At 42.5% G+C, this 14992-nt stretch overlaps 1 protein-coding gene across 2 annotated transcripts in view; it reads left to right on the top strand.

The window, feature by feature from the left end:
* The window catches only part of ELMO1 (engulfment and cell motility 1), a 532635-nt gene that overhangs the window by 201793 nt on the left and 315850 nt on the right, over positions 1 to 14992 (top strand). For both annotated transcript variants that reach the window (XM_047095403.1, XM_047095404.1), the window contains exons 11-13: positions 10 to 60; positions 2608 to 2730; positions 4159 to 4290. In XM_047095403.1, coding sequence (XP_046951359.1) covers positions 10 to 60; positions 2608 to 2730; positions 4159 to 4290 — 306 coding nt within the window. The remainder of the gene's footprint in view (positions 1 to 9; positions 61 to 2607; positions 2731 to 4158; positions 4291 to 14992) is intronic.

Genomic DNA, 14992 nt, shown 5'->3' with positions numbered 1-14992 from the left:
CTCCAACAGGAGATGGCGAATATTTTGGCTCAGAAGCAGCTTCGTTCCATCATTTTAACAGTGAGTACCTACGTGCCGTGACTTCTTCGTTGGGTGGGAATGGTCTGGTGTGTTCATATATCTCCTCTTTTGGCTTCCATTCATGGTGTGTTCTATGATTTGCTTCTGTGAGGAAGCAGTAGGAACTAGAAAGGAAGAAGTGTGGTTTTGGAACTGGAATAAACAAGGCTTTCCCACAGGAATGGCCTCCTTTGATTGTAAGGAGGAGTCTCTGGAACTGCTCTAGAAAGACATTCTGGCAGAAAGGGGTGGAAATCTCTCCCAGTGGTGCAGGTTTATTACAGTTACCATCACTCTAGCTTTACATTTAGGAAATCAGGGGCTCCTTGACTTAAAAAAATCCAGTTGTGTGAGCTTATACAGCTTTTAATGAGGAAGCTAGCTGGAAACCTTCTCAGACTGACAGAAGCCCTGTAATTTTGACCATCATTTTCCTGGGCCCCTTTGCAAGACACAGGCAGGAAAGACATACATGGAATCCACCTGTGAACTGCAATGCAAAAATGACCTGAAATGTCAGTGGAAAAGGAGCCCTACATGTTACGTTGTGAATGCTTCAAAATAAATCAAATAGCATGATTTCCCGAGGCCTTATCTGCTGCTTGACTTTTAACCAAAGGCTGAAAGAAACATGCGTGATTGATTTCCAGCTTACAAAAGAAGCAATTTCTGTTTCTGTGATTTCAAAGAGTTCTACAAGTTCACAATTATACACACACACACACACACACACACACACACTCTCCAATATAATGAGTCTTTTGAAAGTTAAAAACCTTTATGAGGGCAAACACAATAAATATTCTAGAATCCAAAGCCAATGGCAATGACTACAGTTTGTCATCAAGTTTGATTTTAAATTTCCTGGCTGACAGGATAAAAAGAAACATATGAGTATAATTTTCATTGTTTAATGAAAGAGGTACCCCAGTTCTTTGGGGATGACACACTTTTCCCCCCAGGAACTGGAATATGAAATGGGTGTTTGTTGAGTATCCTAGTAGATTCTTGGTCCAAGAATGGTCTGGTAGAGATTGCAGAGGGGGGATTCATGATATGGTTCATCTTTGTCCTGGCTCTCAGTGGAAGTGGAGGCTTCACTACCAGATGTAGTTCAGTGAAGGTGTTTGTGTGAGAGGAGGAGGGTGGAGGGACAAAGGATGAGAAATGTTAAATTAAGGTCTTAGCCCATGGTTGTTACCTGGGTGTGGCAGTGGGGGGTTAGAATGCCCAGAATTAGCATGGGTGGAAGTGGCTGTGGCCTCCATGTCTGAAAGATCACTTTGCTTCAGTGGGAAATCTCCTATGAGACTTTGATGGCTGGAAGGTCAAGGGTGGTATTCTCAGGCAAAAACTTGGAGCACAGATTCTTTTGAGTTGCTAGTAAAAAAGATGGCTATACACCTTGGATGTGAGGCACATACTATGAAGTAACATTCAGTTCTGAAAATGGAAGGGTATGGGGTCTCATTCCACCTCTCCATCTCACTGACTAGCTTCCCACCCACACAACCCCAATATTTTGGTTCAGTGACTTTTTTCTGTTCCTCATTTTTTCTCTCTGCCTCTCTTCTTTAACTGGCTATTTTGACGTGGTGCTCACAGCTAGGACATGGAGTCCAATGCATGTTGGGTTTGGGGGCACCTAGAGAAAGTTCTTTCAGATGGCAAGATGTGGTTGGCTCTATCACATTCAAAACCACTGATTTGAATAGTCGTTTCACCACAATGACCGGTTGTTTGGTTGTTCGGCATTTTTAAGGCACAACCACAGTCTCTGCTAAAGAAGATACATGTTAGGCCCAAGCATTCAGTCTCCTTTCTGACCCAGCTCTGGTGGGGGCAAAAGCCTCCATATCTAGTCTCCTGCCATTCCTTTTATATTTGTTCCACTTTCACTCTCTTTCTAAGGGGAAGGGTCATTTTATTTTTCATTTAATTGTTAGTAGGCGAGTAAAGTTAAGCACATGCATTCCCTCACTGCATTGTGGTGGTGGTGGTGGTCTCTGGATAGTTTCCACAGTGAATTAACTGCAGGCCTGACAGATACTTTGCTTTTTTGTGTTGCTTCTAAAACTTTTCCACATTTAGAAGTGGGATCACGTGTCAGGGACCATGCTAGGGTAAAATGATGGCAAAATTGCTTACAAGATGTATGCACCATTCGCTCCTCTACTGGCCTGCAGGGGATGCTTCTGTTGCAGAAATCCAGTCTTCCTTCTCAGCTTATTTCAGGCACACCTTCTTGACTCATATTGTGGCAATGACCAGTGCATTTCTAGTGCCTTCCATTTTTCTCCCTCCCTCACACAGTAGGTCTTTTCCTGGTTTCTAGCCCAAATAGCAGGAATGTTATTGGGCTCTGGAACATAAACAAAAGGTCTGAGATCACCTCCATGCTCCCCTTTCTTCCAAAGGGCGGTTCCACCCACCAGCCCACATTCCCTGTGCCTCCAAATGGAGAATTCTGGGGCTCTACCTGGCATAGTTATGGGGATTAATTGTTTGCTTTTTCTTTTTTAAATTTTTTCTGAACTATCTCTACAGAATGTTATCCGAGCTCAGAGAGCCATCAACAATGAAATGGCACACCAGCTGTATGTGCTACAGGTGCTTACCTTTAACCTTCTAGAAGACAGGATGATGACCAAGATGGACCCCCAGGACCAGGTGAGTGCTCACCAGACAGCAGCAAAAGCACATAAGGGAGAGAAAGTTATTTAAAATCTTTTCTGGGGCTACTCCCAAACCAGGAATTTTTAGGTGATGATAATTGTTTTATTGTCATCTTAGAACTTGGGGGAATGCATTTAAAATTTAGGCAAATTTAGGATCAGAGAATAAAGCAAATGGATTACTTCATTATACATCGAACACACGCATATTCTTCCTTTATTGGATAAGAAAGCCTGATGTCACACAGCCACAGATCTTGGCTTTTGGTCCCAATACCTTCAATGGTAATGGCTCTGGAGTCAAGTTCCCGGACAACCAGGGCCATTTGGTTGCTCTGTGTGATACTGACCCTGCAGGTTGAGGAAGTGATTTCCATTCTCCCGTCGTCATTACTGAAGGTGGGGGTCCCAGGTGACACCTGATTTCTGGGCTTGCGTTTTTGTTGGTTGGCTGTTTGTTATAATTCTCTCAAGGTCTCTGGTTGTTGTGTGTGAGAGGTTATGTCTCCATCCAGAAGGCTTTTGGGGAACTTTCCTGTGTGAGGGCAGAGTGAGAGGAAACAGCTGGGAATCCTGCTGTAGCACATTTTCAACTTAAACAGCGCTGCAGCTTTGGAAAGGAAAACACTCATTATTGGCACGTGAGGGCCTGATCTATTGCAGATGTGAACTGCACATGTGAAGTGTGTAACAGCCACGGCACTTCGTTCATGGCACGAGGCCATGCGATTAAGAATGATGGAGAGGCTTTGAGAGGCTGTCCGCCATGCCCTGGACTTTTGGCAAGGCCAAGTGTAATCATCCCAGAGAGATGAGACTGTCATCTTACCACTTCTAGTGATGGAAGGCCATGCATCTTAATGTGGAACAGCCCTCTCTGTTTGGAAATGCTTCCTTTTATTTATTTAAAACATACATTTTTCTCTTATCATGGTAAAATACACATAACAAGAAAGTTAACCATTTTAACCATTTTGAAGGGTTTGTTTCCATGAAGTCACTTCTTAGTGGAGTCCGGGACCCCTTGTCACTTGAATGCTGTTCATAAACCTCTGTGCCTCTCACTTTGTTTCGAACAGTGCGGAAGTCCCAGGTTCTTGAACTTGGCTTGTATGAACCCAAGCCTTCCATCATACTTGGGGCTCCATTTAGAACTTGACTAGGCAATTGACACCAGTATTCCAAGTGACTTGGCCATGAGGATAATCGTGGAGGGTTGCCAGGGCTGACCAGCAGGGAGAGTGGCAGGGGGGGACTATGCAGAGCCCTAACTTAGAACATTGGTTGTCTTTTATCTGTTTTTCTTTTGCCTGAAAGCAGTGATTCATTTAGACCCTGGGGAAAGAGGGAGTGTATGTAATGTCACACAATGAAAGCAGCTCTTCCCTCCCCCTCCTTTTTTTTTTCTCCCTAACGCCTTCAGGCTCAGAGGGACATCATATTTGAACTTCGAAGAATCGCTTTTGATGCAGAGTCTGAACCTAATAACAGCAGTGGCAGCATGGAGAAACGCAAGTCCATGTACACACGGGATTATAAAAAACTTGGCTTCATTGTAAGTAAGCTGTCTCCAGTAAGTGCTCTCCTTCCAACATCAGGGGCCTGACCCCAGCCACACAACTGATGGCTCCTCCGAGCGTGTGGTCCTCTTGTGCCTCACAGAATAGTTTCCATATTTTCCAGATGTTTAGCTGTTTAAACAGGATCACATGAAAATCTCTTCTGGCTGCAGTGAAGCGGAATAACTTGCACAAGTGTGACTAATACTGAGTTTGTTTATTCGGTTCTGATTAAGTGTAGTTAGCCCGGGATGCATCTAGACTTCATTAAATCTACTTCACAAGATGCTTAAGGTTCTATTCGAATTAAATGGGCAATGGCAACTGTGGGATGGATCTTATTATTGGGTTAGTGATTGGATTACTTACATACATGGATTTTGTATCAAAGTCAAATTGGGAGGCTCCTGACATGTATTCACGGTCAGATTTATGTGATTTATATTTTCCTAAAAGTTTTGCCTTGCTATGGGCACTTGCTATGGGCTCCTAGATTTTCTTTTTTTCAGTTTACAGATCAGAACACAGCTTGTCTGGAATATAATCTGTTGTTTTTGTTTCAACTTGGATTCCTTTCTTGCCTTTATCATCATTGCATTTCTGCTGTGACTTTGAGCTAATTAATCTCAAATTCTCCGGCTATAAAATTAGGTCTCCATTTTAGCCTCCATTGTAAATGGCAAAAAATGAGATTTTGGCTTCAGGGATTAGAAATCACCAGGCATTGCTTTATATTACCGGATACACTCTCCTTTAATACACACACGCGCACACACACACGCACAAATATTAATATTTATATACATCAGTATCCTGCTTTATATGGTATTTGGGAAACCTTGCCTTTCATGGACATTGTCTTTGCAAATATTTCCATGTGAGTTTACTTGTATTGTTTTCCATTACTGAAGACTTTTTCATTGTTTGGATGGACTACACTTTATTTAATCAAACCCTTTTACTGAGCATTTCAATGTTTTGAAATTACCAATAAGTCTACAATTAACATCTTTGCCACCCATTAGTTATACACATCCATGATCAAGTTATTCAGATAAATTTGTGGGACTGTCATTTCTTTGGCATATATTTTTAAGGTTGTTGTTATTACCAAATGGCTTTCCTTTCCACAAACACTGAGTCATTTCCACTTTAATCCAATGGATCGGAGTGACTATTTTTTTAAACTTTTCTAATGTTTCCTAAACTAAAAAAATCTGATAAGTTATTGTTTTTATAGTGATAGTCTTAATATATGTTTTCTAATAAGTATACTTGTCAAACATCATATTGTTGCTTTGCAACTTACTGTACAGAGGTACTGTGACATCATTTTTACATCATCATATCTCATATTTTTTAATGTGTATTTATTCATTTTGTGAGAGAGTGTGCCACTATGGGAGGGGCAGAGAGAGAGGAAGAGAGAGAGTCCCAAGCAGGCTCCGTACTGTCAGCACAGAGCCCGACACGGGGCTTAAACCCACAAACGGTGAGATCATGACCTGAGCCAAAATCAAGAGTCAGATGCTCAACTGACTGAGCCACCAGGCTCTCCCATATCTCATATTTTGACTGACACTACATTTGATTTTATAGTTGAATCTATTTTTTAAAATTTTAGCAAAAAGTTTCGTGGCTGAAGGACCACGTGAGATTTCCCTGTACTTGCTGTGTATCGATGGTCAAGGCTTGTAGGTGACCCCAGCCCTGCTCTCATGCATCTGTGCATTGACAGAGCCTATTTATCAGGGATATGGCTGAGGGAATGTGGATGGGGCTCACGTTCTCTTTCCCCACCCAGTTCTTTACAGGTTTTACTTTTGCATGTTGAACGAGGTCTATCCAAATCACCAGGGAAGCTTTGGAAAATCACCCAATCTCCTACCCTCAAATCATATCAAAATAGCTTGGGAAGAGATCAAGGCATGTGTATTTCAAAATACCCCCAGCTGATTCTGACATCTTGTCCTGGTGGAGAGCCTGGGTGTAGGGTTTGCCTGAGTTGCTACCGTATCGTGGTCTTCCTCCACTATTGCCTGGATTTCCAGTGCATTTGAACTATGCAGAAAATACACAACGCTAGTTGTTTCTACATGCTGCCACCCAGGACTCATTGTGTCTCTGCCCCAGGTCCTAGTGGTTTTTGTCAGGGGGAATTTGGATCCCAGCATGCACAGTGTCATTTCTTCTTCTGGCCATGTGTGTGAAGGACAGAGAAGAGAGGGAAGTCAGGGGAAGAACACTTACCAGGACTTGGGTTATTACAGGTTCTTAGGGTTATGACAGATCTCTAGGAAGGGTATATATAGTGGGTGTGGGACATATGACACATCTCCCTTTTTGTTTTCGGGTTCTGGTCCTATGTGAAATAATCAGAGTATTTCATGAGCCAAACTCTGAGTGACTTTTCTCAATGTAGCTCCATCTGTGTTAACATGATGTTAATTCCTTCCACAGTTTAGTATTAGAGTGTATCTGTCTTAGTTTTCAGTGTCTACTGAATGTTCTGCTTCAAGTACTTTGGGAAAAACAATGTATTTTTTTTCACTTAAAATTAATTTGATGTGGTTTTAAGGCTTTAGCTCTTATGTGGCCTCCTTTCAAAGGACTTGAAAAGTCATTTTAGAAAAAGCAGAGACCTGGAACATAGAATAACCAAAAGAGAGTGTTGGTTTCCTTTATTTTTCCATGATTCTTTTTTTGGTTTTCAATTTTAGTCCTTCCCCTGAAACTTCTTCTAGGCCACTATCGTGCATAAGAGAGTTGAGAAATTGGAAAGACGAGTTAGTAATGATTTCTAATGGTGGAAATTTTCCAACAGCTTTGACAAGCAGAGATTTTCAGTTTCGAAGGCCAGTCCGCCAGAAACAGACAAGCCTCAGTAAATGGAATCATGCGCTCATTGCGCCACCTAGAGACCGTCGTGCAAAAATGCTGGCGGGACACAAGTGGCCATAAAATCTCTAGGTGCTGTAAGCTGTCTTGATGCACAATTCTCTCTGTGCTTCTGAAAGAGGAATAGTCTTGCCCATTCCCTTAGCGAACTCCTTACTGTCTCCTCCTTTAGGAGCACTTGAGATTTGGACAATCTTTTGAATCTCTTTGAGGAAGAATTTCAATTCATAAGATGAAGATTGTTGTTTCTCATTTCACATCTCCTAAGGAGGCAATGCCTAGGAAGTGTTAAATGACAAGTTTTTGGAGTTCAGTGGGCCTAGATTTTAATTCCATATTTCCTAATTACAAGCCATTGGACCAGTGGGCCCGTTATTTTCACCTCTTCGGCCATCAGTTTCCTCAACCATGCAGCTACTGTTCTATTTCAAGGTTGTTGGAAGGCCATTAAAGATCATCTGTTAGTGAGTGGCCCAGCACGTGGAACGGAGGATGTGCCCAGCAAATACCACTTCCCTTCCTTGCTTTGTGGAGAGCACATGTCATGGAAATCACAGGCAGCTTGTTCAGTTTTCCAAAGCAGGAGGGGCAGTTGCTCCCACAAGGCAAGCAGAACAGTTGTTAAAGGATAATAAAGCACAACACCTTTGAGAAGGCAGATGGCCTTACATCTCCTCTCAGCACAGCATCCCGACAGAGCAGGTTTTTCTGATGAAATAATTCTGAAATCTCAATTTAAAGTGGCTAAATGGCGTGTATGGTTAGTCATAACACAGAAAAGCATCTGCTTCTAAAACAAAGCTGCTTAATCTTCTAAGATCTCTCAGTTCATGATTCTCTAGTTTCCAAGTAGACATGCCTTGGCACGTCCCTGGGTGGGAGGAGGGTCAGGGTTACTGGAACTAAGAAGGGAAGGGCACATGTATTTCTCAAGGTGATGGAAGGCAGATTCTATTTAGAATGACTTTATTTTGAAAACCGGGGAAATGCCTGCTAACAGACTGTACCTTGTTGGTTATAATGGTCAAGAACTGTGTCAAATGGTATTCATACTCTGTGAAGAGTTGTGTTCCTGGCTAGAAACCCTTCAGATGTTGAATTGGTAGCTTCTCTGCTTAAGATTTTTACCTTTGTCCAGTTTGTGGGACAGTCATTAAAAAGGACATATTTGTAGTTCATCTTTCTTTCTTTCTCTTTCTTTCTTTCTTTCTTTCTTTCTTTCTTTCTTTCTTTCTTTCTTTCTTTCTTTTGAGACAGAGAGAGGGTGCATGTGAGTGAGGGGGGAGAGAGAGAGACAGACAGACAGAGAAGTGGGGCTCATCTGGGGCTTGTGTTTTACCTGAAGCAGGGCTTGTACTCACCCAATGTGGTACTTGAACTCACAAACTGTGAGATCATGACCTGAGCCAAGGTCAGATGCTTAGTGACTGAGCTACCCAGGCTCCCTGTAGTTCATTTTTCTGATCTCTCTTGAACTAAGGCAGGTGTTGAAGTTGGACAAGGCTGTTTTTTTTTTTTTTCTAGATGCCCCCCCCTTCTCCCATTCCTTTAGTTTGGAACCAAAATAAACTCATTTTTATTTATTTATTTATTTATTTTCTATTTATTTATTTATTTATTTATTTATTTATTTATTTATTTATTTATGGGACAGAGAGAGACAAAGCATGAACGGGGGAGGGGCAGAGAGAGAGGGAGACACAGAATCGGAAACAGGCTCCAGGCTCCGAGCCATCAGCCCAGAGCCTGACGCGGGGCTCGAACTCACGGACCGCGAGATCGTGACCTGGCTGAAGTCGGATGCTTAACCGACTGCGCCACCCAGGCGCCCCAATAAACTCATTTTTAAAAGAAACTGTTTCTGAACAATATAATGTGCTTTAATATGAAAAGTTTTGGTAAATATTTCCCTTTCCCTTAACATTTTCAGATTGTCTTAAGAGAAAGAAGTGACTAAGATGTAAAAGTGGAAAATGGCATTGAGAAAAATATTATTTCAGAATTAAGATTCTCTTTTATTTATTAAAAAATTTTTTAATGTTCACTTATTTTGAGAGAGAGACAAGAGCGAGCAGGGGAGGGGCAGAGAGAGAGGAAGACACAGAATCAGAAGCAGGTTCCAGGCTCTGAGCTGTCAGCACAGAGCTTGACGCAGGGTTCGAACTCACAGACCATGAGATCATGACCTGAGCCAAAGTCAGACGCTTAATGGACTGAGCCTCCCAGGTGCCCCAAGATTCTCTTTTAAAATGTAGGTTTGATCGCGTTCAGGTTTGCTGAGGCCAGCACCTCACCTAGAGATGATGGTTGTTGAAAAGATACTGTATTACTCGTTGTTATCAAGAGAGGGAACATGTCACCCCACACAGGACCATGTGGGAAAGCACTGGTGGTGGTCAGGAGGTAGAGGGAGTGAAGGGAAAACATGGACAAGAGCCTTTGTTGTGGTTTCCATGAAAAAAGTCAAGGCAAGATAAGTGTAAGCAGGTTTGAATAATCTCCTAGAGATTGCCCTTAGTTGCCTGTTACCTGGCCCTGTGATTAGGGTAGGGGCATAGTGGCCCTGAGTGCAAAACCCTGATGAAGGAGATCCCTTGGGGTTTGGGATCTGGATTGGCTAGTTTGCATATAGAGGGCATGCTTCCTGTCTGTAGGAATCAGCTAACCCTGGGAAGGGCAGTTCCTCCTCTCCTGGCAAGGATCTAAGATATCAAAGGATCAGAGAATAAAAAAAAAAAAAAAAATTAAATGATTAATACAGATTCATGTTAAAATTTTTAGAGGATTTTCTACTTCCAAATGATAGAAGAAAATTATACATCATTACACAAGTATAATCATATGCAATTGCATATGCAGGGCTTGGTGTCATTTTAATACATTTTTTCTCAAATGCAAATGGCAGGGAATAAAGTGAGATGGGTCTTTATCCATGGCTTCCTCCACCTCCATCCCTGTCCCTGTTTCCCTGTCACAAGAGGAAGCCTCTTGGTCTAAATGCTGCTAGAATTTAACCATAACTGTAGCATGACATCAGGATTAAACTTGGGTCTGAATTCAGGCTTCCCAGGGCTGATTCCTGACTCCCCTGATCACAGGCTGAGTGATGTGGGCAGATAACTTGGCATTTTCATGTCTTAGTTTTCTCATCTTAAATCTGGAGTATAAGAGTTGTCTGTATCAATAGATTTGTGTGAATTAAATTAGTAGATACTTGTAAATCACACCAAATAGTGCATGGCGCTTATTAAACAGACTATGAATTTAGATGCAGTTATGCCGATGTTACAATTACTATTGGTATTATTATTGGGGATGAGGGATGGGAGAGTCATAAGTTGTCCCAGGAGGATAGTGAAAAAATGCATGGTTCAAAATAAAAGTTACTGATGGAAGAACAATGTGTACCTGGGAAACTGCAAGCATGTGTCATGGGCTGACATTTTAGCTTGCATGCAGAGAGAAGTCAAGCTGACTTTGCAAGAGAGAACAGATTATAGAGAATTTTAAATTCAAAGGGGTTTGAAATAGTCCTCATTGTTCATGGATTCCATATTTGCAACTCCAACTATTCACTAGAATTTATTTGTAACCCCCAAATCAATACTCCTGCTTTCATAGTCATTTGCAGACATGAGGTCAAACAAGGGGGGGATGCTCCACCTTCTTGTTTTGGCTACAATACTTTAAATGGGAGTCCTTTTCATAGTCTGGCCAAGGCCTCAATTTTTGAAACTTGTGTTTTATGTTGGTGATATTGCTATTTAAAGTGGTCCCCAAGCGTCGTGATGCTGGGTTTTGTAAGTGCACAGAGCTGGGATGTGCCTTATGGGGGAAATGTGTGTGCTAGATAAACTCAGGTCAGGCCGATGTTCCAGTGTTGTTGCCGTGGGTTCATTGTTAATGAACCAACAATATGTATTAATTGTCTTAAAAAATACATAAGACAAGGTTATGTATCGATTGGTTGGCAAAAATCATGTGACCAGAGACTGGAAATAGCCTAACACTGTATTTCCCCTAGGAAGCAATGGTTCAGTATTTGTTATATCCGGATTTTCCATGATGTCATAGAACATGGCTACAGGAAGTAAGGAGAATCGAATGCACTACCAGTGCCTGGGGAGCTTTCAGTCAGGGGTAAGCCCTGGAGAGGAGGACCTCAGGCAGTCTCAGGCTCAGTCCCCTCCCAGCCCGTGCCTGTGCATGATAAGTGGGGAAGAGAAAGCCCACCGTCCACTAGCTGACAGGCGTGTGAGGTGTAACAGTGTCTTCCCAACACTTGGTGCACTGCTCAGGAGACATGGCGGACATTGATGCATTTGTTTGGAGTCAGAAGCTTCCTAGAAACTGCTGCTGTACAAAAATACCATGTTCTTGAGATCAGGGGAATTTTCATTCCACAATCACCATACATAGAGGAGAACCCTGCCTATGGGAGACTTGGCTTCTATTTCTGCATCATTCCTGACAGGACTTTCTCATAAGGTTTTGTCGCTGAGAATGTGATTTGGTTCCTTAGAGCACAGAGACAATAAGAATCCAGAATACATTTGTGGGAATTGCAGAATGTAAATTTTGACGTGTACCTAATTTTGTGATTCTCCTCATCTCTCCCCCCACCTTTGCAACTCTGGTAACTACAAGGTGAAGCAGCTTTTTGTAAAGTCACATTTTCCCATATGAATGATTTGATAATTAGGATAGAGTTCCTAGCCGAACACTTTTCTTTCAAGTAGTTAAATATGTGACCCATAAACAATAGGTCAGAAAAGCCAAAGGGACAACTAGTATTTTTCTGAATTGTCATTTATTGAAATTCTGCAAATTTTAGCTATTCAGAATTCGGGAGGTCCCTGTGTGGGCTGCGGTGCTCTTCCAGGAAGCTCTGGCCAATCCTTTCCAGTCCATCCAGCCCCAGACCATCCCTTCCACTTGAGAGACCCCTGGGGGATGTTAGTTGAGGGCCTACCAGTGACTGAGACACTGCCATGGTTCAGTCTTAGTGAATTTGCAGGCAGACACTGTGTGTGCCCGTTCCTTGGAAGCAAGTCTTCTATATTCTGCCTCGTGGGCACTACGATCTGGTCCCTTCTGGTCACACACCCCTTTTCCCTATCTGAAATGCAGCAAAGCCCCAGTCCTAATCATTTGCACTTTTTTTTTTTAAAAAATTTTTTTAAATGTGTATTTATTTATTTTTCCAATATATGAAATTTATTGTCAAATTGGTTTCCATACAACACCCAGTGCTCATCCCAAATCATTTGCACTTTTGCTCGGGGAGATTCCGGTTATTATGAAGCTGGAGCAAAATCAGCCACCAGGTGGTGCAAAATCACAGCCATCGATTCCCAACCAGAATCCCCACCCTCATCCTGCTTCTAAACTTGGACAAACAGCCACTGGGACACCCAGTGACATTGCAGCTCTGCTTATCAGCCTGCAGAGGGTGAAGTTGTAGGACCAAGACAGGAGCCTTAGGATTTGGGGGGGGGCTCTCTTTAGCCTTCACTGGGGACTTTCGGGGGTAGGAACACCCTAAGATGCCCAGCTGGCCTCTCTATTAATTGAGATTTGTCTGTTGTTCGTGGCAGATGAGCTTTTCTCTGGTATCCACATATCCTGACTCTCATTCTCAATTATTTTTTCCTCATGCTGTCATGGGGGCCTTTTATATGAGGTATAATGGTCTGTACATCTAGTATTATCTTCTTTCTTAACATGGACATGCAGGAAAGAATGCACTGGAAATGGAAAAGCTAAATGCATATGGACTGTAGAAACAATAGTAATAATGTATTTTGAGGTTAAAAACACCCATAATCAAAACATGACAGCAATAACATGGAAGGGGTAGGGACGATTGGTGGAGTCCCAGGGAACCAGCATTATTGGGATGGGGCGCAGAGCTGTGTAGGGAACTCTGAGCTGATTCTTAATATACATTTCTCAGGTAAATAGAATTTATAGAATCATTTTTCAACCTTTTAAGTAGCCACTTCCTGAGTTGTATGTTCAGAGATGTTGTTGAGACTTTGGCCTTGATGATAGGGACTACTTGAGCCTCTTGAACATTTTTGGAATTTATCTCTGTCTGTGCCTTCCTCACTCCCAACAAATAGCAAGGTGGGGTGGTGGGGGGGGGTGGGGTTCTGAAAGGAAAGCAGCCAAATGAGGGCATTCTATGAGGCTGCCAACAGTTGAGGCAAACGTTGCAGGCAGCTATGTTGTTCCCTTTCTTGATTGGTGAGTGGGAGTCATGTCTTTCCAAGGGACTCCTTCCTTACAGATGAAGAGAAGACCACCAGTGTCTTGTCCTTACATGTCCAGGTTCTGTGGTTCTTTCATGAATGTTCCTGGTTACATGATACATAACATGGCACACACTGCCTTCACATTTGGTTTTAAGTGCAGAGACTATAGCTTTGTTGAAGTTCTAATTATACGTGTAGAAGAGGGAAAGTTAGCTCTGGAAAGATCTCTGGCAGAACCCAGGGAGATCAGATATCGGGTTGTATTTGCCATCAGTGAACCCAGCAGAGCAGACCACTGGGACAGAGAGTCCTGTGAAGTAGGTTCTTCAGGTTGGTGCAGCCTCATATGGCCACCTCTATCCCAGGTTAGTGTCATCACTCTTCCTAGTGATGGAGAGAGACATCAAGAAGTTCCATGTGGAATACTTACAGATCTTTTCTTCCCTGATCTTGCTTTGCTGTCTGGCTGGATTGGGGAAGTTAAAATTGGCCCAGTGTGGCTTACAGGGGCAGCCCCAGCATGTGCTCTCACTGTGGGAGGTAGAGGGTGGGCCCCCTTTTCCTTTGCCCATCTCTTGCCTTAAGGCATATGTTGTCCCCGCCATTTCCATCAGGTCAGTGATTTATGTATGTGCCATGTTATTCCCCTTGGCCCCACCTTAGCGGGGGTCAGGAGCTTGGAGGGGCAGATAATCTCCTCTCAGAATCAGCCCCAAAACATCTGGCATTTACCTGCTATGGATGCCCCCTGGAGGTGGTGAAAAGTACATCGGTCCTTACTCCCTGACCAGGGACACATGAATAATTATACTTGTGAAATTTTTTGATATTTTTTTTAATTTTTCTTTTTAATTTTTTATCTTAAGTAGGCTCCACACCCAACTTGGGGCTTGAGTTCACGACCCTGAGATCAAGAGTTGCATGCTCCACCGACTGAGCCAGCCAGGCACCCCACGTTTTGATATTTTTAAAGGAAATAGTTTAAAAGAGAACTTTTTCATTGTAATAACAATATTTGAGCTTCATATTCCTCTTCTGTTTTTTACTGTAGTTTATTTTAACTCTACTCAAAATTTTTCAGGGATGACTACTGAAAACTGAGTGAGGAAGACAGGTTTCCCAGATCCTTTCCTGTTGAGCACCCATTGTTGTACCAGAGGAGGGCCATTTAGATCTCTTGTTAGAGCTGGATCTGTTTTCTGTCACTAGGGGGCGCTCCTAACAAAGGCATGTGTATTAGTTGCTATTCAGGCTGAAGATGTCTTTATAAAGAGCCACTCAGATGTGCTTGAGAAGGCGGAGTACTTAGTGGGGTAATTTTAGGAAAGGTTCACAAGAACCCCTGCCCCAGTCAAGACCTTTCACATTCCATTTTTAGTTTAAAACCCACAAGAGCTTTGTCCTCTTTTTTTTTTTTTTATTTAAAAAAAATTTTTTTTTTTCAACGTTTATTTATTTTTTTTGGAACAGAGAGAGACAGAGCATGAACGGGGGAGGGGCAGAGAGAGAGGGAGACACAGAATCGGAAACAGGCTCCAGGCTC

Source organism: Lynx rufus, unplaced genomic scaffold, assembly GCF_022079265.1.
Source record: "Lynx rufus isolate CCGP_SWC_20201006 ecotype Redwood Valley unplaced genomic scaffold, mLynRuf1.p SCAF_4, whole genome shotgun sequence".
NCBI lineage: Eukaryota > Metazoa > Chordata > Mammalia > Carnivora > Felidae > Lynx > Lynx rufus.
Note: the sequence above shows the minus strand (reverse complement) of the source record. Positions and strands in the feature narration are given on the sequence as shown.